This window comes from Dipodomys spectabilis, unplaced genomic scaffold (assembly GCF_019054845.1).
Source record: "Dipodomys spectabilis isolate Male_0828 unplaced genomic scaffold, ASM1905484v1 ptg000365l, whole genome shotgun sequence".
NCBI classification, from domain to species: domain Eukaryota; kingdom Metazoa; phylum Chordata; class Mammalia; order Rodentia; family Heteromyidae; genus Dipodomys; species Dipodomys spectabilis.
Genome location: NW_024871042.1, coordinates 3,489,151 through 3,516,030, shown reverse-complemented (window position 1 = coordinate 3,516,030; position 26,880 = coordinate 3,489,151). Strand labels below are relative to the sequence as shown.

At 44.2% G+C, this 26,880-nt stretch overlaps 2 protein-coding genes across 5 annotated transcripts in view; one reads left to right on the top strand and one right to left on the bottom strand.

The window, feature by feature from the left end:
• Positions 1–14,464, top strand: part of Bfsp1 (beaded filament structural protein 1) — a 57,115-nt gene extending 42,651 nt beyond the window's left edge. For 2 of the 3 annotated variants that reach the window (XM_042666491.1, XM_042666489.1), the window contains exons 5-8: positions 1,491–1,598; positions 9,470–9,690; positions 11,936–12,021; positions 13,339–14,464. In XM_042666491.1, coding sequence (XP_042522425.1) covers positions 1,491–1,598; positions 9,470–9,690; positions 11,936–12,021; positions 13,339–14,327 — 1,404 coding nt within the window. In that variant the 3' untranslated portion in view covers positions 14,328–14,464. The remainder of the gene's footprint in view (positions 1–1,490; positions 1,599–9,469; positions 9,691–11,935; positions 12,022–13,338) is intronic. The other variant, XM_042666490.1, reaches the window with a different exon arrangement.
• Positions 14,465–21,232: 6,768 nt separating this feature from the next.
• Positions 21,233–26,880, bottom strand: part of Pcsk2 (proprotein convertase subtilisin/kexin type 2) — a 274,532-nt gene continuing 268,884 nt past the window's right edge. The window contains exon 12 of one of the 2 annotated variants that reach the window (XM_042666500.1): positions 21,233–21,941. In XM_042666500.1, the coding sequence (XP_042522434.1) occupies positions 21,455–21,941 (487 nt within the window). In that variant the 3' untranslated portion in view covers positions 21,233–21,454. The remainder of the gene's footprint in view (positions 21,942–26,880) is intronic. The other variant, XM_042666501.1, reaches the window with a different exon arrangement.

The window sequence follows — 26,880 nt, the reverse complement described above, 5'->3', positions numbered from 1 at the left end:
TTTTTTGGGTTAGTCACGGAGTTTGAACTCTGGGCCTGGGTGCTGTCCTTGAACTCTTCAGCTCAAGGCTAGTGCTCTACTACTTTGAGCCACAGTGCCAGTGGATTTCTGGTGGTGAATTCGAGATAAGAGTCTCATGGACTTTCTTGCCCAGCTGGCTTTGAACCATGATCCTCAGATGTTAGCCTCCTGAGTAGCTAGGATTATAGGCTGGTACCCAGCATCAATTCCCTTTTGCTGTGACTAGCTGCATGCATTCTTGTCTACATCATTGAGGCAGGGAGATGGGGAATTAGACACCAAGAAACAAATAAGCCAAAGACAGACAGAGAAGCAGATTGAACAGAGAGAGAAAAAAAAAGAGAGGTCAGAGTCCCATTATCGCCTTCAAGGGCACACATATGACCTAACTTCCTCCCACTAGGCTCCACCTCCTAAAGGTTCCACCACCTCCCAATGACCCCACATGCTGGCAACCAAGTGTTTAACCCATGGGACTTTGGGGGGACACTCCAGAAGGCCTCTTTGTGAGGCATTTGTGAGCAGGAGGCTGACTTCACAGGTGGGACTGAACACAGAGGGCACTGGGCATAGACTGGGCAAAGATATAGCACGTCTTTGATGCTGTGTTGCTTGTGATGGGAGGCAGCACTTTTGAGGAGCCAGGCACTTGTGAATCAATATGAGTATTTTTGCATAGACAGTAGAGAGGTGAATAAAGAGAGGGAGCTGTGTGGCAGAGTGTGGGCTGGTTGCAGGAGGATTTCTTTCTGGGCGATTCCATAAAACATCCATAGGATGGTATATGGAGGCCTCCCCTGGGCCCCATTTCTCTTTTACCTTCTGAGATCCAATGGCTCCTGCTTCATATTGCCACAAGCTGATGGCACAGAGTGTCTGCATTCCAGGTCTTTCTTTTCACAGAAGGAGAAATAAGGTCTTGAAAGTCAGATGCCTATTAACATTTGTGATGACACAAATAGGTCTACATTCAGGCCTCCTAATAGTCTTTTGTGCTTTTAGAAGACAAAACCAAAGATACAAACAGTGGCTGTTACGGGCCTGTCTGAGCTTGCACAGGCTGGGAGAATGGGATTCCATAGACTGGTCATTATTTCTCACAGTTCTGGAAGCTAGGAGTTCAATGTCAAGGGGCCAGCAAGGTCAGGATCTGCTGAGGGCTCTCTTCCAGGCTGGCAAAGGTCACCTTCTTGCTGTGTGCTGATGTGGTGGAGAGATTGAGTCAGTACTCAGTCTGCTCCTCTTCTCACAGGGCACTGATTCCTAACATGGGCTCCCACCTGCGTGACCCTAATCACATCTCAAAGATTCCACCTCTTTATACCACCACCTTGGAGATGAAGGTTTTCAGACATGAATTTGGGGGTGTCTTACACACATTCAGCCCATCACATCCCACACTGTGCTTTCTCCTTTTCCTTTTGTCTTTCCTTCTGTGTGTGAGTCTGAGTCTGGTTTTCTTCATGCAGGAGAAGCTCCTGACAGAACGGGAAGTGGCTGCCCTACAGAGTCAGCTGGAGGAGAGCCAGGAGGTGTTACATCACCTGCAGGTGCAGAGAGCTGAGCTACAGGCCCAGGTAACCAACACACCCCTGCGTCTGCAATGTGCCAGTGACCATTCCCACCACATCTATGTCCTATGCATGCACAGGGATCCAGCTCTGTGAATTGCCACAACCAAGCATACCTGTGTGCCTGGCCCGGCCATAGTGCTATGAGCAGGTGACCATGTGCCTTGTTTTGGGTCCGGTTGTGGGACCTGAACTCTGGGCCTGGGCGCTGTCCCTCAGCTCTTCAGCTCAAGGCTAGCGCTCTACCCCTTGAGCCATGTGCCTTGTTTTGACTTGGACTGAGGCTTCCCAGATTCAGAACTCCCAACATCCAGCCTGGAAGAGGCCTGGGCCTATGGGGGTCATGTGATACTGGTCCCCCAGCCATTCCCCTCATGGTCCTTTTGGGTTATGCTCTTCTCCCATCAAGGGCGAACTATCTCAGCTTCATCTTGGATTTATTTACTCAGGTCAAACTTGCTAAGAATAAGTAGACACATATTGGATTTTTCTGTTTTTGGTGCCACTCCTGGGGCTTGAACTCTGGGCTTGGGCATTATTAGCCTTGAGCGTTTGTGCTCAAGGTTGGTATGCCACCACTTGAGCTCCATTTCTGGCCTTTTTTGGTAGCTAATGGGAGATGAGAGTCTCATGGGCTTTTCTGCTTGGGCTGGCTTTGAACCACAATCCTTAAATCTCAGCCTCTTGAATAGCTAGGATTACAGGTGTAGCCACTGGATTCTGGCTACATATTGGATTTTTATCCTACACTTTCTCAAATCTGTGCTTCCTGCTTTTCCTCTCTCATGATGAAATTTGTGCTTTGACATTTGATTATCAACCTGGAAAGAGTGATTGTCGCAGTATTTGCCTCTAGTGGGACATTTGTTAGAGTAAACGTCATGTTTCTATCCTGCCTCTTCCCACTCCCCTTTCAATTGGAGCTCCATTTGAAAGCTCAGTCTGTTTCGGTGGCTGCTCTGTATTCCAGGCTAAAAGGCTTCTTGCTCATCCCTTAAATTCTTTAATTTTGTCTTTATCACCACCCCCCTGACCATGTGATGAGATGTGTTGCTCAGCTACTGCCCCTTCCTGTAAGGTTGTGGAATCACATTTCCCAAGTCAGGCGGGAACATATAAAGGATAAGGAGGAAAAGCAACAACAACGACAACAACAACACTCTGAAGGTCTGATTCTAGTGAGCCTGGAACATCTGGTTGTCATATGTTCATCTAAAGCCTTGGCTACACATGATGCATTTTATAGACATTCAGTGCCCTCCACATCAGGATCTCATTTGGGGACTTTGGAGTCCTACCCCCTCGTGCGGCTCTCAGAGTTCCAAAGCTACTCAGGGACCATGACTGTCATCTGAGCTGAGGATCATGGTGGGAGAGAGATACCCTTAGAACTCATCCTTCTCTGGAGACAAGCCATGGCTTCAGGAGCACATCTCCATCTTGCTGACTGTGGCCTCATCTAAGGACCTGAACATACAGAAGGAAGGAGAGAAAGAAATACAGAGGAGAGAAAGAGAAAGGAGAAAAAGGGAGAGCCTAGGGAGAGAGGATATATGTGTGTGTGTGTATATCTATATCTATATCTATCTATATGTATATAGATACACACACATATATGGGATGTGTGTTTATGTGTGGCATGTGTATGTGTGGTGTGTATGCATGTGCTGTGTGTATATGCATGTGGTATGAATATGTAGGTGGGCTGTATCTGTGAGGTATTATGTGGTTCATATATTTAGGCCTGTGTGCATGTCTATGTTCTGTGTATTGTTGAACAAGTAGGCTCAGAGCCAGCCATGATTCTAGACACCAGTTTTTATCTCATTAACTCATTGGATATAAAATGAAATTCATAGAATTGGCTTGTATAAGAAAAAGTAGTGCCAAGAGCTGGTGGCTCACACCTGTAATCCTAGCCACCTCGGAGGCAGAGATCTAGAGAATCATGCTTTGAAGCCAGCCTAGGCAGAAACATCTATGAGATCCCATCTCCAAAATAACCAGCAAAAAGCAGGGCTGGGGGTGTGATTCAAGTGATAAGAACATCCACTGAGCAAGCAAAGGATGTGCAAATGTGAGGTCTTGAGTTGACATCCTGGCAAGGGCAAAAAAAATTAGTAGAAACCAACAGCCCTAAACTATACAATATACAATGCGAAATAACAGAGTGCATAGCAAGTGAAAAGGTAGGGTTTGTCTTGTTAAACTTTTATTTTAAAGGTATAGATATTCAAATAAGTATTATTCATATATCTAAATTCATAAATAATTGTTCAGAGGCATGCACATTTCTATGACACTTGTGGCTTTTAGTAGGAAATATGTCATTTCCTGTGGCTGTGGCAACAAATTGAAAACCATTGCTCTAGATTCTAAGGATGACAAAAAAATCCCTTTTTCTTTCTGTACCTGTATGCATTTGGCGAATAGGAAAAAAAAGGATTAGTGTGGTTTCTGAGACTGGGAAATAAACTGTCTGTTACCACCTGTTTCCACCCCCAGTTGCTGCAGAGATTTGTTGATTCTGATGTCTCTGAAGCAGGAGTTCCACCTTTCCATCCAGGCTGCCTCTCCCTCATTCCCCATAGCCTCTGGTAGTCTGGTAATGCTTGTGGATTTCTTTTCAGAAAATGTGGTTAAAGGCACAAAATATTAATCTTTTGGCAATTGAACTCAACCTCATGCTTGCTAGGTAAGCACTCCACCATTTGAGCTACTCCACCCATCATGCCATCCCGCATACCTGAGATGATAGGTGCGTGATCGATTGAGATGGTTTTTTTTTTAAGCTTTTTGTTTCTCGACCATCCTGGAACCTTGATTCTTCTAACCTCAGACTCCTGAGTAGCTAGTATCGCAGGCATGAACCACCACACCCAGTTAAGACAGTTATGAAAAGCAAATCAATGATACTGAAACCATTATCAAAACATTATCAAATCATTTCACATACAAAGTTATACAGACAATACTGGACTTATAATGGGGTCACATCTGGACATACCCACTGTAGTTGAAGTACAGCTCACTTTGTACATCCTAACTCAGCAACACAGAAGGTTGTAGAATGCTGGTCCTTTCCCCTCATGGTTTCCAGACTGACTCAGAGCTCCTCTTGGAAAAGAGCAAAATGCAAAATGAGAACCATGGTTTCTACAGAGCATTGCTTTCACACCATAGTAAACTGGAAAAATCCTGAGCTGATCTGTTGAAAGGCTGGGATGCTGTGAATATGTTTAGATAGTGAGCCTTCAAGTATCCATGGGCTATGATTTTCAGAACCACATAGATACTAAACCATAGGTGTTCCCATCCCTTCTGCAGCACACAGAGCATTTGTGCACAACCTGCATGAAACCTATGTGATCCTCTCACAGGCTGTCCATCATTCTCTAAGTATATGGAAGTGCATACCTAAGTCATCTAGGTGTACATAAATGCCAAGTAACTACGTGTTATCTTGTGTTGTTCAGAGAAAGAAGCCTGTGTGTGCGCAGTGCAGATGCTATTAAGAAATATTCCAGCTGGTTGAGGCTTTGGATCTGGATTCAATAACAAAATGCAGTGGTGGTTCTAATGAACACAGTTTGCTGCCTTCACCAATTACCTAGGGACTTACAAAGACATGGCACCCATTTATTCTCTTGTTACCCTGTAAGGCAGGCATCTGTGTAGGTTCAGTTGGTTTCTCTGCTCTGGGTCTCCTGAGGCTGAAATAAAAGTATGGGTTGAGGGGCTGGGAAGGCGGCTCAGTGGTAGAGCGCTTGCCTTGCATGCCTGAGGCCCTGGGTTTGATTCCTCAGCACCACGTAGGGAGAAAAAGCTGGAAGTGGCACTGTGGCTCAAGTGGTAGAGCACTAGCCTTGAGCTGAAGAGCTGAGGGAGCAGTGTCCAGAGTTCTGGCCCCATGACTGGAAAATAAAATAAAATAAAAATAACAAAAAAGTATGGGTTGGCCTGGGCCAGTGTCTGGAGGATTTTGGGGGAGAATTTGCACCCAGTTTCATTCAAATTGTTGCTGACAGAATTCCACTCAGTGTGCACCTAGGACGCTGCCTTTTTGTTGGCTCTTGGCCTGGAGTGCTCACAGAGGCCACTAGATCCTTTAGCTCAAGGTCTCTGTGCCTTTGAAGTCAGTGGCAGGAAGGCTGGGAACTTGTTAGGAGTGCAAATATGTAGAATGGGGTGTTAAAAGGTAGGGTGCTTGCCTTGCATGTGTGAGGCCCTGGGTTTAATCCCTAGAACGGTTAAAAAATAAAGCAAATTCACTGGCACATCCCAGACCAACTGAGTCATTAACTCTAGCAGGGCAGTCCCTGTTATGATAAGCCCACAAACTTCTTATTCCACCGGCTCAAGGTTAGCTCAGTCTAATTTAGGCTAGAAGGATCAGAGCCTGAGATAGAACTGGGGGCTTTTTCTTCAAGTAAGCTAAACATAGAACCATAAGACCCCTGGAGATGGCATTTCTTACAGGCTGAAGAGAAAGGACAGGAAATGCATTGAATGTCTGTGACAGGAAAGTTAAAAAAAAGCTCAACTGCCAACTTGGAACCTCACAGGCTTCCTTTCTCATTACAGACCCTTTGCGCCATCTAGTGGTGAGTTTGATAAGCCAGTGAAGGATACTAATTTACTTCTTTTGAAAAAAGATCTCGTATCCTAAGGCATCTGGAGCACTCAGAGGACCCACACAGGAGCTCACTGCTCCAGAGGGGGCTCACAGTCAGACTCCTGCCTGCATTGCTGGCCTCACTGTTCACAGCTCAGTGGAGTGACACAGATAAGCCAGCTGGTCTCAGCATGATCACAGCAGTTATCTTCGTAGAATATCAAGTTCAAGTTGCCACAAGGCCCACATCCTCTTCCTGCCTCTCTTTCCAGGGTCATCTTCGCTTCTCCTCTTAAGGTGACCTTGGCCATCCTCTACTCTTCTCCTGACCACTTCTGTGGTTTCTGGCACCTGACCTTTGATATATTATTTCTCTTCTTCCTGGAAACCCCTTTCTTTTCTCAGGACCAAGGAGTGGCCCTACATCTTCCTGGAAGCCCTCATCATATATGTGAATTGTTCCAGGTGTGTGTGTGTGTGTGTGTGTGTGTGTGTGTGTGTGTGTGTGTGTGTGTGTGTGTGTGACAGGACCATCTCCTGCCCTGGACTGTGAGCACTGGGTCTCATTCTCCAATAGCCAGGCTAGTGAACCTGTGTCCCATGCAGTGCCAAGGTTGTTCTGGCCAGGGGCATCTCTCGCCAAGTTTGAGCTTATGAGAATGGGGCTCTTCATTATTTTGGATATTCTTCATTCTGATGAATAGTTTAAATAACTGTTATAAGACTGCTCAGTGGTAGAGCGCTTGCCTTGCCTGCCTGAGGCCCTGGGTTCGATTCCTCAGCACCACATAAGAAAAAAGAAAAAAGCCGGAAGTGGCTGTGTGGCTCAAGTGGTAGAGCACTAGCCTTGAGCCCAGGCCCAGAGTTCAGGCCCCACGACCAGACCCCCAAAAAATCATTTTAGGGGAACAAAAGCCTGATCAAACTGGCCTAAACAGAAAGGATGCTTTTTTAAAATTTGAAATCATGTGAAAAGTTGCAGAAATAGCATTAAGGTTTACCATATAATCTTTGACCGGCCTCTCCAAGTGTTCATAACTTATAAGCAAAGGATAATAAGGGAAGCCAGGAGATTAACAGTGATACTGCATTATAAATGGACTGTGTTAGAATGTCATCAATATTCAGTGCTATATTCTGGCCCCAGGTCCTTTTCCTAGTCCCCTTCTGGGAAGAAAGTCTGTTTGTCTTCCCAATTTTGATGATTTGAAGAGCCCAGGCCAGTTCTTTTGTGGAACAGCCCTCCATCTGGGTTAGCCTGATGTATTCTAAGGATTAACTGAGGTTGGTATTTTTGGCAAGAATTCCTGGGAAGTGACCTGGTGACCTTTGTATGTCAATACATCTCCTCCCTATCGATGACATTAATTTTGATTGCTTTTGTAAAGTGGTGTCTCGCCAGGTTTTCCACTGGGAGGGCACCCCCCCTCCCTGCCCCTTCCCCCGAGGAGTGGATGTAAAAGGCAGTGACTGATATTTGAGAGCGGGTGTGTAACACTAACCAGGAGCCAGGAACAAGGACCCGAGGCAGCTGCTCATCCATCTCCCTCCCCTCCTCTTCTTTCTTCTACCACAGGATCCCTCATCTCTGTGTGTCTCTTCTCTTACAAGGAGTGGCTTCTCAGCTTCTCCATGCCCATAATGAAAGATCACTAGTGCAGAGTGGCAGCCTCAGCTCTCCATCCATGTGTTCCACCAGCTCACTGCTACCCCTGAGATCCCTTCCCGAAGTCCCACCTGAGTGGTCGAGTCCACCCCTCATTCCAAGCTCTGGGCAGAGGAGAAGGCCACATTGCTGGCAGGATCCTCTTGTGGAGGGATAGACTGAATGACACAGGATGGACAGACATCTTCCCCAAATGTTTAGTATATGTGCCTTTCTTCCTCCCTATCTCCTTCCAGATGTAAAAGGTATTTTCCTGCATATGTTATCACTTAAGGAGACTTTTCTATCCTGAGGCCAGATCTGCCAGTGTAAGGGAAAAATCCTGTGACCATAGGACATCACAGGATGTCTTCCATGCACGCTGAGGTCAGGGTGCAGGAAGTAATTTGCAGTGCACATACATGAAATCAGATGCAGACATTGGTGTAGCTGCAGCATCCCACTGGCTTGGGAGCTGGTTACAAATACAGGTCTGCTGCTCTAGCCCACACGTACCCCACAGAAAGCTGAATCTTACCATTCCTGGGTGGTTCTAATGCCCAGAGCAATTTGAGAAGAGCTGCTTGATATAGAAGTAATGTTTTGTTTTGTTTTAGGCCGGTCGTGGGGCCTGAACTCTGGGCCTGGGCTCTGTCCCTCAGCTCTTCAGCTCAAGGTTAGCGCTCTACCATTTGAGCCAGAGCACCACTTCTGGCTTTTTCTGCTTATGTGGTGCTGAGGAATCGAACCCAGGGCCTCCTGCATGTGAGGAAAGCAAATCTACCACTGAGCTACCTTCCCAGCCCAGAAGTAGTGGTTTTGTGTGTTCCATTCTGCCAAGAATTTCTGTCAAAATCTTATTTGAGAGTAAAATTATAAAATATGTGCCGGGCGCTGGTGGCTCACGCCTGTAATCCTAGCTACTCAGGAGGCTGAGATCTGAGGATCGCGGTTTAAAGCCAGCCCCGGCAGGAGAGACCGTGAGACTCCTATCTCCAATAAACCACCAGAAAACCGGAAGTGGCGCTGTAGCTCAAGTGGTAGAGCGCTCGCCTTGAGCTGAAGAGCTGAGGGACAGTGCCCAGGCCCAGAGTTCAAGCCCCATGACTGACCAAAAAAGAAAAATTATAAAATATGTGTCTGTATATATTATTTTACATATACAGTATACTATATTACATATATTTTACATTATATGACATATAATATACGATTATATACACATATGTACAAATATTATTTATATTACATCTATTATGTACTATACTATACATACAATATACATTATAGTATACATTATATGGCATATAATATATACTATTATAGACACACACATATATATATTTTGTAATACTGGAGTTTTGAACATGGACCCTCACTCTTGCTAGGGAGGCACTCTACCACTTGAGCCATGCTAGCAGCCCCTGAGAGTATAGTCATAATTGCAGATGTTAAACATGCATGAAGGTACAGTATGAGCCATTGCTGATCTGTAATCACGAGAGAAACAAGCAAAGCCAGTAGAATTTCCGACCTAGAGATCTGGTTCTCCTGACCAAACTTATCTCTTAGGGATAGAGAGGTATGGATTTCCTGACAGCAGATCTTTGCCCACAGACAATGACCCTGGAACAAGCTATCAAAAGTGCCCACGAAAGTTACGATGACGAGATACAGCTTTACAATGAGCAGATCGAGGGCCTGAGGAAGGAGATGGAGGAGGCTGAGCGGACGCTGGAGAAGTCTTCCTATGACTGCCGGCAGCTGGCTGTGGCCCAGCAGACTCTGAGAAACGAGCTGGATCGCTATCATCGGATCCTGGAGATCGAAGGCAACAGGTGTGTTCCTGCATCTGCGCACCTGCCCGCTCATCCTGACCACTTACTCATTCCACAAAGCCTTGTTGATTGCCTCTGGTGTATGTATCAGGTATAGTGGTAGGCTGTGGGAATGTAGCAGGAAAGGAAACAGGTTTTCCCCTCATTGTCAGGGAGCTTGAATGCTAGTGGGAGAGAAAGACAACTTGGCTAACGTCTTGCTGTGGAGGAAAGTTTGTCAGAGAGGAGAGAAGTGAGTACGGATGTACTGGAACTTCTAAGTAGAGTGATCAGAAGTGACCTGGGTGAGGAGGCGGCTTTGTGTCCCTGGAATCTGGGGACATAAACCGTCCCGCAGGAGGGATGAGGAGGAGGTGGAATGAGCTACCCAGCACCCTGGCACTTGCTGAGTATTGCTTAGGGTCATGGATGCAACCATCAAAAGATGATTGGGTGACCCAAAGCAGCCATCTTTTGGGTCAATAATGTGTCTGTCAACATGGTATCTGCTATCTTCATGAGAGAACCCATTTACTTTAGGACTCCTGGGAAATTTGTGCTCTCACTCTCTTTCTCCATCTATGCCTATGTTGATATGTTGTATTTAGAGATAATGTTCAGAAAACAGATTAGGTATGGAGTTGTGATTCTTTTAACTTGATCTTCCTGATTTTCTGGGTTTAGAGAGAGTTAAAAGAGAGTCCTCCCTCCCCCTACCTCACAAGGGTGTTTCTGCCCTGTGTGCTGAGCATGTTGGTTGCCAGTGCTCAAGCGCTTAGCAGGAAATGCAATGTTTCTTCTTTCTCCTGGTAGTCATAGTCATTGTGTCTTGGATAATTTGGTGTTATCGTTATGTCACTGGGAATATTTTATATGATTATTTTATGTGATGCCCTGGGCACAGGGCACCACAGAAGTTAACTAATCCTTTGAGTACCAGCTTACAACTTGTAATTTCTTTTCCCTTTTGTGTTGTTACTGGGACTTAAACTCATGGCCTCATGATCTCACTTAGCTTTTTCGTTCAAGGCTAGCATGCTATCACTCGAACCACCTCTCCATTTGTTTTTGTTTTTTGTTTTTTTTGCTGGTTAATGGGAGATAAAGACCTCAGATTTGTCTTAGGCTGGCTTCAAACTTGGATTCTCAGATCTCAGTCTCCTGAGTAGCTAGAATTACAGGTATGAACCATTGGTGCTCAGCTTTATAATTTCTAATTTTGGTAGAGTTTCAAATGGATAAATGTGAGATTAGAACAAAGACCTCCTGAGAGTACTCTTTACCAAAATTCACCAGCTGTTTACATTTGTCTCAATTGCTTTAAACATTTTTCTCTTTATTTATATATAATATACATTATTGCTATTACAATTTATTATTATTATTATTATTATTATTATTACTGGGGCTTGAACTCAAGATCAGGTCACTGTCTCTTAGCTTTTCCACTCAAGGCTGGTGCTATACCATTTGAACTATAGGTTTACTACTAGCTTTTTGGTGCTTAATTGTAGAGAAGAGTCATGGACTTTCCTACCTGAACTGGTTTCAAACTGTGATCCTCAGTTCTGAGCCTCCTGAGTAGGTAGGATTACAGGCATGATCCTCCAGCATTGGGCAGATATAAATTATTATTTTAGAAAATAAGTTGGGGATATATTTTAACCTGATTGGCCCTTCTAATTAAAATGCTTTACAACATAAACACCCTCATCCAATAGAGAGATGGCTTGGTTGCTTCTAACTAATCACAGCACAGTATTTCTTTTTTTATAGATTTAAATTTTATTTCATCTTTATTTTTAATAACATTTTTATGGAGATGCAATTTATGAACAAATAAATGCTCTCATTTTTATTGTACAATAAGAAGAGTTTTCACCAATGTTTATACACATGGAACTCAAATACAGAATATTTGCATCACTACAAAAAGGTTCTTCATGCCCGCTTAGAAAGTTTGTAATAATTATTTCTTCAAGTACTTTCTGTCTCTTGTTTTCATATAGCACAGTATTTCTATAGCTCTGCCTCTCAGTTTATGACTTGAGTTCAAATAAACGATCAATTTCTTTTATGTTCGCATCCAGTGTATAAATGCAATGCGCTTATCACTTGGTAAACATATATCATTCATAAGCAATTTGATGTAAAGAAAGCCTTTTCATTTCCAGTTAAGATTAGATACGGTCCCTCTAGCCCCCAACCCTGTATTTGGCTTGATGATTGAAAGTGGTGCTACCTTCTTTCTGGTTCTTTCTGCCAGGCTGAGCTCTGCCTTCATGGAGACACCCATCACCCAGTTCACCCCAAGCCGTGGGGCTTCCCTCAGCCTTGGCTCCAGTGCAAAAGGTAACCAGACACTCCCCACCCTGTCTTGACTTTGTTTTCTGTCTTGGAAAATATTAGAAAAATTATTTCTAAAAAAATATTTCTGACCTTGACACTCATGTTCTCCTTTGAGTCATCTGGAAATTAAAAGTTTTTATATGAAGTTAAAAGTCTGTCTCTCACTCTGAGCCAAAAAAGTTTGTAAAGGGAAAAGTTTCCTGGGGTATAGCTCACCCAGGAAGTGCCATTCCTACACATAAGGTATTTAATTGGAAAAGAAATGAAACTCCATGTTCACTTGTTGCTTCTTTGCTATGCCAAGAAGATAAGTTTACTCTGGCCATCACTGTCCTGAAGTTTCCATTAATTTTGAACAAGGGATCCTGCTCTTTCCTTTACAGTGAATCCTGGAATTCAGTAGCTGGTCCAGTAAATGTCTCTCCCCCCCCGACCAGCTGCCAGTTTCTTTGGCACGTCCCTCTCTGCAGCCCCTTCATCTTGGCTTCCTAAATGGTTTCTGCTATTTCCCCCTCACACATCATGGGTCAGCCAGTGTCATGTACTAGTTCCCTGTCTATCTTAGTTTTGGGGTTTCTGATGGGATAGAATGGAGAAGGAAAAAGTTCCCATATCACTATGGGAACAAGCTAGGAAGTCTCACAGATGACAAGATTTTTCTGTGTTTTTCCTTACAGCTAGTGTGGAGGAATGAATGGCTAGCACTTTGAAAACAGGGGACTCCTGCCATTTTGGAATTTAATAACACCATTTCCTCTTTTGGCCCAGGAGGAAGGGGATGCTGATCAAGGGGTGGCCATGTTGATTTAGGTTATCGGGGCACTGTGGATGGAATCAATCCCTATGTCTGCAGCCATCTGAGCATATCAGAGGCCCAGGAAGCCCTGTTGTGCCTCCTTTGAGGAAATTGGAGAGAATGACTTTGTGGAGTGGGTTCCTATGGTATAGTCTGTGGACTCAGACATCCGCTGTGAACATAGCTGGGCCATGAGTGGCATAGCAGTAGAATCATATGTCTTGGATTTATTCCAGGGTGATGGAGAACTATGACCATTCCCTTCATTTTAGGGAGAAAGCCAGAGGGATGATGTGACTTGTTTAACATTTTTGCACAGTTGGATGTGGAGAGCTGGTACTTAAACTGCTGGTACCTCAACAGATCCAGACTTTTCTTCCCTTTTGTTTTTGCTCCACATTTAACACATGCCCCCTTAGAGCTGCACCTGTCTGCAGTACGATTCACATAGTTTTCAATGAATGTACTTTTGTGTTCCTGCTCATTGAAGTTATCCTCGACTTACTTCTTGTGCTTTTTGTTAGACCTCACCAGGGCTGTTCAGGATATAACAGCCGCTAAGCCAAGACAAAAAGGCCTCCCCAAAAGCATTCAAAGAAGAAAGGAAATTATAGCTCAAGACAAAGCAGAAGAAAGTGTGCAAGATGCATCATTAAAAAGGCAGCAAGACACAAAGTCAGTGCAAGTAGAACTTAAAGAAGAAGGTGAATCTCAGCTGGGAGCAGGGGATGGAGAAAAAGGTCCCCCAGCTCAAGAGGGGGGACCAGAGGATGTTCCAGATGGAGGGCAGATAAGCAAAGCCTTTGGAAAACTATGCAAGATGGTCAAGGAGAGAATAAAAGGTTCCAAAGAGCCTGTGCCTGAGCCCTCCATTGGCCTCTACACCAAAGGACGCCATGTGTTAGTCACAGGGGATGCCAGTTATGTGGACCCTGGCTTCCGCTCCTCCTCCATCCCAACCAGGGGTGGGGTGGTGATTTCCATTGAGGAAGACTCCATAAATCATGATGGCCACGCGGAGCCATCTCCGGAGCCGCCCACACCACCTCTAGAGAATGGATCAGAGGGTCCCCAGGGAAAAGATGGCGGGCACTCCAGCGACCAGCAGGCTGCAGACAAGGAGAATGGGATAAGTGCTGAAGAACCGAAAGGTCCCAGGGAGAGAGATGAAGAACCGAAAGGTCCCAGGGAGAGAGATGATAGCCAGAAGGAAGATGAAGGGCCTAAGAGAACCTGCCCTGTGATCATACCTGGTCCAGAGGGACCATCTCCACCACCTTCTCAAAGGCCTGAGGCTGTCCAGGATAGATCAGAAGGGCCTGGGAATAAGAACGGCAGCCTGCCAGGAAAAATCCCTCCCAAGGCGTTGGCTTTTAAGAAAGTAGAAGTAGTGGAATCTATTGAGAAGATCTCAACAGAGAGCATTGAGACCTATGAAGAGACCTCTGTGATTGTGGAGACTGTGATTGGAAAGACAAAGGCCAACAAGAAACTGGGAGAGAAGGGCTCCTAAAATGCCCCAGTTCAATGGCAGAAATTCTTTTGGGGGTGTGTGGAGGCTACTGTAGGGGAAATACCTTGATATTTTAGGACAAATGATAAAAGAGTGATGGTTCCTGTTTGGATTTGATTATAATTGACCATTTGGCATTGTCTATGAACCTTCATTAAAATGCTTTCTTTGCTTGCACAATATCCCTTGTCTAATTCCTTGGGAATGGAGGGGGGCGCTCAGCTTGGCTCAGGACAAGGATGCCCTGTTAAATGGCTACCGACTCTTCCTTGCTTAGGAAAGAGACTTGCCCACCCCACCACTCCCCTCACCTAGCTTTTTTGGTGGATAATCGGACATAAAGAGTCTCATGAACTTTCCTGCCCAGCTGGCTTCCAAATTCAATCCTCAGATCTCAGCCTCCCAATGAGCCAGGATGGCAGGCATGTATGTAATGACATCCTGATCAAGCGCCCAGTCAATTTTTACATGTTGATTGAGTCAATCAAGGAGAATGGACCCGCAGTTTGTTTTGTGCTGGGCAGAGTTCTGGGTGCTGAAGGGAACAATCAGATGTGACTCTGATCCAAGCTATACCATTCTGGTTGGGAAGGAAGGAAATGCACAAGTAAGCAGATGACTGGAGGAGAAAATTAGAACAAGTCCTATGAAGAAAATCACATAGGACGCCATGCTGGAGTGACGGCAGGGCTATTTGGGATGGGTAGTCCAGGGAAGGCCCTGTGGGGGAGGTAACATGTGGTGTGAATGGTAGAATGAGGCATCAGGTGCACGTCGGAGGGAAGATTATTCCGGGCAGAGAGGACTGCAAATGCAAAGGCCCTGGGGTCTTTGGGGGTGGGGGCAGGAATGGACTTGGCCTATTCAAAAAGAAGAAATATTGAGGATTGGAGTGGGATGATGCAAGGAGGTGAGGTGAAAACAGAAGGCAGGGAACACATGCCCACACTCTCCGGGGGCCATCAACCCATCCTGAAAAGCAGGACAATGGTGGTCCTGGCTGAAGTGGGCACTTCAGGAGCACAGTAAAGCCACCCAAGGGTCCCAGAGATCAAACCCCACTTGATCATTTTTTTCTTGGTGGCTGTTGTCCACTGCGCCTGCTTAGTTGCTCTCCTCCTGTAAAGCTGCATACGGAGTGCCTTTCCTGGCTTTCCCTCTCCCTGAAGGCTGTGAGAATGAGTCCAAAGCCTCTTGTGTCATAAACAGCATTTCTTGCTATAAAATGGGGGTCTCAGAGCAGACCTCCCAACATCACCGATCATGGGGTCTTCATCACCTCTTCCCTTGTGGTGAGACTCTCCCAGATGGCCTCCACCCCGAAAAAGGTACACTGCAACCCCTGCCTCACTCATTTCCCAAGCCTTCCAGTGGGTGACTGAAACAGCCACTGGGCTACTGCTGTTGCCTCAACTCTTGCCAGACATGCATGGCTCAGATCCCCTGCTGTCTAGCCTATGCCTACACCCTGAGGGGTCCTTGCTGTAAGCACATACAACCCTTTGCCTGAAGATTTCCTAGGGTCACAGGAGAGAGTTCATCTGAAACCAGGGCAGGTTGAGAGTTCTGAGGAGCAGCCATGGTGGGTCAGTACTTTGGCCCTCTCAATTTCTGTTGCAAAAACTATGAGGCACCCTCAAAGTCTTTTGGAGATCGCCAGTGGTTTTAGTCCCAGATGCTGACGTCTCAACGGCCTCTTCTTGATCTCTTCTTGTCTGTCTTAGTTTCCTACTCACCGTAACTAGATGCTTCCTTTCACCTAACCCCCTTGACCTGACTCCTTGCCTTAAGGTTGGCTTGGGGTGGGGTGGGGAGTGGAGAACCTGGCCTATGCCCAACAGCTGATTGGCTGCTGCCAATCAACAACCTTCAGGTTGAGATCATTATAGTCCCAGCACTGCTGCACATTGCATTTCCCAGGTAAAATGGCAAAGGCTCACTTTCCAAAGTGCCAGGAAACCTTGGAGGAGCAGCTGCCAGGTGATGCCTTTGGTGTTTCACTCCAGGCTGCTGTCCCCAGGTCAGGTGATGAATGGACCCATTGGGTTCTATATGGACCTCCCTCAGAGTTCCTTCTGGCTTCCTCCCTCCCAAGCTTAGGTTACCACTTTTCAGATCCTTTTGTATGGCAGTACTTATGCACCACCTGATGGCGGTGCAGGTGTGACAGGCCCCGGTGCCCCCATGGCAGCCTCCGGATTCCTGTGAGCAGGAAGCAAGCACACTGCCTGCACCATCCTGGTACCAGACGGCCTTCACGCAAAGCCCTTCCCACCCCCAGCGCCCACATACTTTAGATGCTCTTAAATGTTCTCCTTTGCTTTTTGAACAAACTAAATGCACAAAAGACGAATGGGAAAACGCAAGTGTCATTACTTCATGTAAATGTAAAGAGGGGCCTTTTTTTGTCGATTCAAGTGTGTGACTTTCTTAGGCTGGTTTCAATGTTCTTGGGAGGCTGACTGAGGCATCAGGTTCTAAGGGTGGGCATGGAGTCAGACCATTAGCAGGAGATGGCACACTCCATCTGGAAGAGAGAACTTCACTAAGAGTCTCTCTCTAGCTTCAATAGACTTAAGAGCTAGGGATTCTGCACACCAGTCTCTGTCAACTTTTGTCACCCTGACTCTCCTGAGTGCTATCCCTGTGCTTCTTTGTGCTCAAAGCTAGAGCTCTACTACTTGAACCATAGCACCACTTCTGGTTTTTGAATGGTTTATTGGAAGTAAGAGTCTTATGGGGATTTTCCTGCCTGGGTTGGCTTTGAGCCACGATCCTCAGATCTCAGCCTCCTGAGTAGCTAGGATTACAGGAGTGAGCCACCAGCACCCAGCTATCCTCATCTTTTTAAGCTCCCATAGTTTAGTGTCTTTCCTTCTTGCCATCCATTCTGTTGACTAATTTCTTTTTTGAACTTGGAGAACCTCCCTGCTGATTATAACCATGACATTTGGATTGGCCTAGGAGATATTCTGTGCTAATTTCATTGCAGGTTTCCTAGAAGTTTGAGTTTACAAATAACTTGTAGCAAATTAGACTCTTTCCATCTAACAACTGACTCTGACTACGAGATCAATGGTTCCCCTAATTCGGTCCTTGTCTCTCTCCTTAAATATAAAGTGCTTGGGTATGTGTGTACTAAAGGTTTTATGTTGTATCACTGTTAGGTAATCACTCTAATCAGTGTGATCAACTGATCACATGGAAAATCATCGTTAATTTATTATTTTTTTGTTTTTTCTTTGGGTCCGGTTGTGGGACCTGAACTCTGGGCCTGGGCGCTGTCCCTCAGCTCTTCAGCTCAAGGCTAGCACTCTACCACTTGAGCCACAGCGCCACTTCTGGCTTCTCTTCTTTTTTTTTGCATGCAAAGCAAGCGCTGTACCATTGAGCTACCTTCCCAGCCCCTCATCGTTAATTTATAAGGGATATTAACAACAGCATGGCGTAGTAGCTTTATAAATTATTATTTTTTTGTCTTTTCTTTTTAGGTACTGGGGGTGAAACCCAGTGTTGCACTTGCTAGGCAAGCACTTAGCCACTGAGCTACATCCCAGCCCTATAAATGTTGAAATATATTTCAGTATATAAATAGTGAAACTCAGGTAGCCTGAATCTTCAAGTCACTGCATGGAGGACAGCCCTGTTGTCTTGGAGAGTCAACTGAATCCTCATTAGAGTATGTGAATGATAAATAAACGATGAACAAATCTTCATTGTATTAAACCACTGAGGTTTATTTATTTTTTATTTATTTATTTATTTTTGCTAGTCCTGGGGCTTGAACTCAGGGCCTAGGAGCTGTTCCTCAGCTCTTCAGCTCAAGGCTAGCGCTCTACCACTTGAGCCACAGTGCCACTTCCGGCTTTTTTTTTCTTATGTGGTGCTGAGGAATCGAACCCAGGGCCTCATGCATGCAAGGCAAGCGCTCTACCACTGAGCTACCTTCCCAGCCCTCCCTGAGCTTCTTTTGCTCAAGGCTAGCACTCTATGACTTGAGCTACAGCACCACTTCTGGCCTTTTCTGTTTATGTGGTACTGAGGAATTGAACCCAGGGCTTCATGCATGCTAGGCAAGCACTCTACCACTAAGCCACATTCCCTGAGATTTTTGAGGCTATTTGCTACTAAACTATAACTTAGTCTATTCTGACTAATGTGCATGTATTCTAGAATTGTGTTTCTAAAATATTTTGACCATGGACTGTAATAAGAAATCTAGTTTATGTCATGAACCAGACAGGCAGACAAACAGACAAACAGATTTCTGTACTTACCTCCTAGGAACATATTTCAGGAAATATTACTTAACTTTAATAGGTATGACCTAGTCTACTCAAGACTATCCTATTTTATTCTATTAAAATACCCTAGTGTTGACTTCCAAAGTTGATTTTACAACAACTAATGGATGTGACTTAAATATGAAAAGAACGTCACTGCTGACCATAATTTGTGTCGGATGTACATGCTAATTGTGTCTTTTGTGTATATTTCCTAAGACAGGCAGGCTTTTTAGATCTCTCTTTGGCAAATTTTTATTATCTCCTCCTACAAATGATGGAAGTGTTTTCATGTAAGATATAGCACATCTCACATAATTTCTGGAAGGTAATGTTTTATTGTTGAGCCTCCTAATTTACAACATATATTTTTTAAATTTACTTATAAAATTTTGTCACAGGGAGTAACAATATTAACCTGATTAATCATTATCCAGTTATTTTCATTTTTGAAATAAATGACTATAAATAACTCTCTTGCATTAGGATCAGGGATATCATGAAACATCACTAGCTAGACATAATTTAGTGTTAATACTGATGCAAAAAATGAAATAGAGACCAAATATTTGTATATAGCACTATATATATTTATATATACTATATTCTCATATCAAAACTTGCCATTTCTATTAAGAAGCTGATAAGTTACTCTCTGATTTCATAAATTATGCCACAACTGTGAAAATATGGACAACTTTTATATTTGTGCTGCGTATATAAGACATTTAATGTTTATACAGAGAGCTGCAAAATTACAGAGGAGACATAATGGGACTCGATGAACATTTTCACCTGAATTTCCACTGGCTTTCTCTTAGCCAGGATCACCTTGATATTCTCTGAATATTCTTTTAGAGATGAATATGGTGTCTATTTCTTCAATAAATACACATACACACATGTTAAGTATATGTGTGTATATACATTTATACAGGTGTATATATATACACATATACACACATGTATATAGTCTACATATGTATATATATATATTTCTGTGTGCACTTAAACACACAGGCACACATAATGTCCTTTGGTTTATTTTCAGACCATTAATGTGAAATGAATTTTCAATGACTTCCATTTATTTTTCTTTAAATCTAAACTGGTTTAAAAAGATCTTTGCAACAAGTAATAAATTTCTTTAAAAAATCATAAATATTGTTACACTTAAAAGCATATACAGGGATAGTTCACAGGGTGCTAGAGAAGACAGAAATTCATGCCAATATGGGGAAAGAGAGAATAGAAGTGAGGATTCTCTGTTCAAGTTACCACCATCAGGGAGTCAAACCTACAGCTCTTGATTGCTGGTTTGAGTCAAGGATGCTGTATGGGAGGGAGGGGTTGGTGCTAGGAGTGGCTAGGAACAAAGAAACACTTCTTGTGAGTGGCTGGGCACTGAGGTTGGGTGTGAAGCCCGTCCTGGGGTAAGAACACAATATGACAACAGGTCACCTTGGTTAAAAGTATTAGGGAGTGAATGCTGTCTTTTGAAGTTGGCAACTCTAACCTTTGGGTGTCATGTCCAATGTTCTCATGGATTTCTAAGTTGGAAAGGTGGCAACTAGGTCTTTTCCTAAGGGATTGCTTAACACAGGCTCAAGCTATGAAGGGGAGAGCTGATAAGTGCCCTTCTCATCAAGATAGGCTCCTCACAAATGGAGGTCTCCAAGAATACAACTAATCCTCCAATGTACCACCTTCACTCTTCCACACCTCTCTCAGAACAAATGCTGTTTCCCCAACATATCAGAGACATTTCTTTTCAATTATGCTTTTGGAAAGCAAAGTCCAAGCACGTGTGCAAAGCTGTAAAACTCAATAACAAGCCAAATCCAACCCAATCAACTCCTCACCTCCTAGTCACAGCAGAGCAGAAAGCCCCAGAGGAACGTTCTTTTTAATAAAAAATGAACCAACTACTTTTTCATAGACTTGTTGCTAGATTTGCTTTCACGTTTTCTTTTGAATAGCTATATCAGAGAATCCCTGAAAATAAATATGTATGTATGTGTGTGTGTGTGTGTGTGTGTGTGTGTGTGTGTGTGTTAACTCTATACAAATGGGAAGAAATTTGGGCTGCTCCAGCAGATTTGACAATAAATCTGAGCAACAGCTGGTGTAAGGAGAGCCACACTATGTAAGGTTTCCTAGCAGGCTGGCTGAGGAGAGTGAGTTATGATCTTAGTGTTGATGGTAAAGGTCCAGCGATCATATTTGGAATCTTTTTTTTCTCTCCTGTAGTGATTTAGGCTCCCTGTGGATGGCTTCTCGCTCATCACGTCACTCAAATCTCTGATATCCCTTATGAATTTTTCTAAATTGAAGTTTGCAGCTTTCCCTGTGCATTAAGAGTGGCAGAGGCCCGCCTTCCCCCTGCTCTGCCTCAGCTTTGCTTCCCATGCTATATAACAGCTCCTCACTGAGACCACAGACAGATGCTCTCCAGTCACTGCAGGTGCCTTTTTCTTTCTTTCTTTTTTTTTCTCTTTTTTATAACATGCGTTTGCTCAGATAGGAAAAAAAAAATCAAAGGAAAAACGGTCCCAGTTTTGCTTGCAGGATATCACCCATTTGAATGACAGAAATAAAGAAGGTAGAGTCACACGTAGGACATAGATGTTATGGGGGAAACACTATATTTGGGGCATAGAATAAAAAAGATCACTTCCATTGTAATGAAAATAATCACTGACAGTGAGCAAAGTGGTTGATTAAGAAGATGGCATTGCCGGTGTGTGGGGGTGACAGTAATTGCTAGGTACCTGCTGGAAACATGGGGTGAGGACAGAGGCAGAGACAGAGAGGGAGGGAGACCATGGAGGCAGAAATGTGGCCCTAGTTTTTGCTTAGAATACTTTTCAGGCTTCTCTCCACAGCTTCATCCAGCTCTTCCTCTAGCTCTTGCTTCTTGGACATGGCCAGCTTCGACTGGTAATCTCTTACCACTTGGTCAATATACGGGGCACTCTGTGTACCATGTAGCATCAGAGTCCATTCCTTCAGCACCCCCTTCTGAGGTGCACTGCCCACAAACCCCAGCTCCAGGGTCCAGGTTCCTCGGGCATCTTCTCCCCAAGTGTGGGTGGTCATAAAAGGCCACTTATCAAAGCCCACTTTGGAGTCATCATCCCTGGGACGCCGGCTTAGCAAAATCGACTTGGTGCCCATAGGGGAAGTCATGTTGATGTTCAGGTCCCCTCTCCTGGTGGCATTGACCGTGATGACAGCTTGGACGTGCTCCAGGTAGCGGACAAAATTTTCCTTTCCTTCACATGCATCTGTGCTGAGGGTCAGCACCAACTTGCCCGTGGGTGGAATTTTCCTGAGGGCCAAAGGAAAGAAGAGGTGGTGAGGGAAGGTACTAAGGTACTCTTAGGGTAGCAGGAAGAGAAGGTGGCTTTGAGGTTAATCCAACAGACGTGAATTTTATTCCCACCTTTCCTTGTGAGTATAAGCAAGTTCTGTACAGTCTGAACCCTCTCTGTGAGTAGAGAATGAAGCATATGCCGCTTTGTGCCCCCCCCCCCCCCCCCCCCCCCCCCCCCCCCCGCTCCACATCTCCTAAGTGCTCCAAGTGACTGCATATGTGCAGGTAGCCTGACTACTTCCCACCTCAGGCACCAGCATCTTCCTGCTTTGCCCCAATTGTTCAGCCTACGTTCAGGCCACCCAAAGGTGTTACGATCTCACCCCTCAATAGAAACCCTGTACCATTGCTTTGCCCTTGGGGCCAAGGCTTCAAACCGAGGAGTGCTTCTGAACGACTTCTCATTGATAAAGGCAATTCTATCCCTGGGAAGTTTATGTACACATTTAACTAGTTTTCCTGGGGTGATGCCATGAATCCATGACCCGGATGGTCAGTTTTTCCAGTTTTCCTGGTTCACGGGCTCTGGGAGAGCATGCTGACCAACATACAAAGCATTCACTGCTTTTATTGAGATGCAGCGATGGTGGCAGAAGCAACCCCTGGTGCTGTGGTGTGACTGCTCACTGCACTGGAGCTGGGCTCCTGAAAGTACACACATTTGTCTGGGCTGGGCTGGGAATGCTGTTACTCTGAAATTAAATTAAAAGCCTGATGCGAATTCCAGGGCCAACAAGCTCCGGCAAGCTTTCTGGCAGGCAGCGTGGCTTTGGGGAAGCCTAGGGGCAGTACGCTCACTGTTCCAAATCCATGGGCTCCACTTCGGTGGATCCAACCAAGCACAGATGGGAAATATTTGGAAGCAAATTTGCATCTCTACTGAATATGTATAGACTGTTTTCCTCATCATCATTCCCTAAACAATATAATAACTATCTGCATAACATTTGCATTGTATAATATAGGTAATCTAGAGGTGACTTAAAGCATACAGGAGAACATGCATAAGTTATTCACAAATATGATACCATTTTATATAAAGGACTCCAGCATTCATGGATTTGAGTATTCATGGGGGTGTGAGGGGTGCCCCAGGAACAAACTCTCCACATATACCAAGGGCTGACTTTGATCTTTGTCATCTTGTTCTCTGTCTCTCTCTGTCTCTGTCTCTCTGTCTATCTCTCTGTCTCTGTCTCTCTGTCTGTCTCTGTCTCTCTCTCTCGACAGTCCTGCGGCTTGAACTCAGGGCCTGGGCACTGTCCCTGAGCCTCTCTGTGCTCAAGGCTAGTGCTCTACCTCTTGAGCCACAGAGGTGCCTCTGGTCTTTTCTGTTTATGTGGTACTGAGGAATTGAACCCAGGGCTTCATGCATGCTAGGCAAGCACTCTACTAGTAAGCCACATTCCCAGTTTGTTTCTTTCTCTTTCTCTCCCTTTTTCTTCCTCCCTCCCTTCCGTTCTTTTTCTTTCTCTTCTTCTTTCTGTTTCCCTTCCTTCCTTCCTTCCTTCCTTCCTTCCTTCCTTCCTTCCTTCCTTCCTTCCTTCCTTCCTTCCTTCTTCCCTTCTTTCCTATTTCTTTCTTTTTGTCTCACTTGCATTTTATGATCTTTCTACAGTGACCATATATATTGCCTTTATAAAAAGAAAAGAAAAAATTCATTCTAAAGGAAAAAGAAGATATGTGCTTAGGAATAGTCAGGTTGCAAGAAGTTAAAATAGGAAATGGTTATGGAACCAAAAGAATCTCAGCACAGAAACTTTAAATAGTCACGGGTATTACTTCGCAGGCTGTGTTCTAACAATTCTTCCCTGCAGAAAATGAAGTAGGCATGAAAAGATTTAGTGACTTCCCCCCTCTTTGATCTTATAGAGATGGTGGACAAAAGCCTAGAATTCAAATCCTGTAAAAGACAGAGAATGACTTGTATCTTTATTTATTGCACATCATTGTTAAGTGTTGCCTTGTACTTAGAAGCAGGTGTTTTCGGGGGGGGGTGTCTCATGCAATGCTGTTCAAGTGTATGATAAATTTATGTAGTTGTGACTGTTTTATTAGAGCCATAAAATAGTAATAATAACAGTCACTGTTTCTCAAGTGCTGTAAACACCTGTGGTATGGTAGTCCTGTAGAATACGCAGTGGCTGGTTATTTGAACTTTACTTTTTCCCAGTGGGACAGAGTCCACCTGAACACCTAACCACATAGGAAGACATCTGTCATGTGATTGACTAAACTGTTTTCTCTCTCTCTCTCTCATGCTGAGCACCAGTATCTCATGCCTGTAATCCTAGCTACTCAGGAGGCTGATATCTGAGTATCTCAGTTTGACGCCAGACCAGGAAGGAAAGTCTGTGAACTCTTATCTCCAATTAACCATCCAAAAGAAAAAAAAGAAAACTACCACCACCAACATCCTGGAAGTGGAGCTGTGGCTTGAGTGGTAGAATGCTAGCCTGTAGCAAAAAAGCTCAAGGACAGCACTCAGACCCTGAGATCAAGCTCCAAGATGACACAAAGAAAGAAAGACAGACAGACAGACAGAATGATAGAGAGAAAGAAAAAAGAAACAAAGAAAGAAGGAAGGAAGGAGAAAATATGTTCACATTTATTCCCAAATCCTCTAAATATTAAGAGTTGGAACATGCTTTTGGCCACGGCCTTAAAGAAACTGCAGGGAGATTCTCTGGGGATGCACATAAAAGTCCTGGTGGTGTTCTGAGCTCACTGCTTCCTTCTGTGTTGGCTGATGGCACTGCCTTTGCTTGCTCTGCTCACGAGGCAGGTGCAGTTGGTCGCAGCCAGTTGCATTTTTCTTTTGATCCTCGTTGAACACCCTTCACTGACTCTCTTCATAGCAAAGTCTCTTTAGAAAATCACTTTTCAAATTGACTCCTTCTTGGGGAAGATAAATGTTCACAAAATGAATAAATCTGACAATCATTCTCTGCTCTCTTCTTATAAGCTGTCGCTGTGCAGCCCCAAATATCATATCATGGAAATGGTAGCTGCCAAGGCTGTTCACAGTGAAGCTCCTTGGAAGTGTGACTCCAGGTAACAAGGGCCACCTCTGTCAAGTGGCACAACCAGCCTTGGGGTTCCCTGCAAGCTTTTCTGACCAGCCTCTGTGCTCCCCAATAAGTATATCTGCCCTAGAGTTAACTGTCCTGCATTCAAGAACAAGTTCAGGTGTGGGACTGGGTGAGGAAGGCATTGAGGGATGCAATCATAGTCAAGGATCCTTCCCAAGTTCGTGCTGAGGATGTAATCTAGGGCTTTGTATCTGCAAGGCAAGCGCTCTGTGCTGAGCTACACCCTAAACCTGAATGCATTATAAGCACATTATATATTATAAGTCATTGTAAGTATATATGATGTCACTTGGGACATGCATTTCTATGTTTTTAAATTATTATGGGGCTTGGGAGGAAGCTTTACTGATTAAAGTGAACATTATGAAATTATGGACTGGTCCATGGGGGAAAACTACACAGTTCTGTAATGATCCATTTGTCTCAGTGAGTAGACAATGGGCATGCTCACCCATGGAGGATGCTCACCCAGGGAGGATGTGGGCCAATGGAAGGATGAGCATCCAAGAGGGCTTGCTTGTCTACAAGAGTCTACTTTAAGCAATAAATGTGCCCAGTTTGCAATTCACAGAAAAACTAGGCAAGGATTCCATCCCCAGTTCTAGGAGCTCATCTTCTTTCTGCAGTTTTGAATTGAACATGTTTAAAATTGTGGATCAGAGGGAGAGGAAAAATTGCATTTATCAAGGGCTTTGTTCCTGAGCTTTTTTTTTTTTTCTCTCAAGTTTTACACTGTACCTCTTGAGTCTCAGCTCCACTTCCAGCTGTTTTGGTAGTTAATTGGAGATAAGACTTTCCTGCCTGGGCTGGTTTTGAACTGAAATACTCAGATCTCTGCCTCCTGGGTAGCAAGGTCTATAGGCATGAGCCATTGATGGTTGGCTACTTTTTTTTAAGATGAGGTTTTGCTATGTAGCCCAAGTTGGCCTTGAACTCACAACCCTCCTGACTCAGCCTTCTCATTGGGCCATTGGTGAACCAATGAGGATAGCAAGAAATCAAAGAGGTATTCTTTTTTTTTTTTTTTTTTTTTTGCTTATGTGGTGCTGAGGAATTGAACCCAGGGCCTCATGCATGCAAGGTAAGTGATCTACCACTGAGCCACCTTCCCAGCCCAAAGAGGTATTCTTATTGGCCAATTCTCTTGCCATGAAGGGGAAGTGGGAAGGAAAATTGGCATGCTTGGCTAAATCAGTGATTTTTTTGTAAGAAATTCCTCCCTCAGGTCCCTTCTCATGGCACGCCGCCTCATTCAGAACAAAATCAAGTCCTTCCCTTGTTCTGTGAGTAGAAGGTATAAGCTAATTGTGATATGGTCACACCTTGAGACACTCTTCAATAATAAGAATAAACTATAAGTACATACTAAATTTGACTGAATCTCACAAACAACTAAATCAGAATAAGATTAGTTAGATAGAAAAGAGAACAGATTATTGATTCTCTTTACACTGAATATAGAATAGGCAAAGTAATCTATAGAGTTAGAAGTAAGACCAGTGGTCCCCACTGGGGAGAGGATGATGGAAGATGCTATAGGGGTCCTGGGACATAAGTCCTATTCTCTTTACTAATCTGGGCACTGGTTACATTGGTTGATTTGTACAATTAAAAATAATCACATAAGCTGGCCCACACCTGAAATCCTAACTACTCAGGGGGTTGAGGTCTGAGGGAACCTCACTAACAAGCACATGGAACAAACATAAGGCCTTGAGTTTAAACCTAAGTACAATAATAATACTAATACTACTACTAATGATGATGGTGATGATGATGATGATGATGATGATGATGATAAC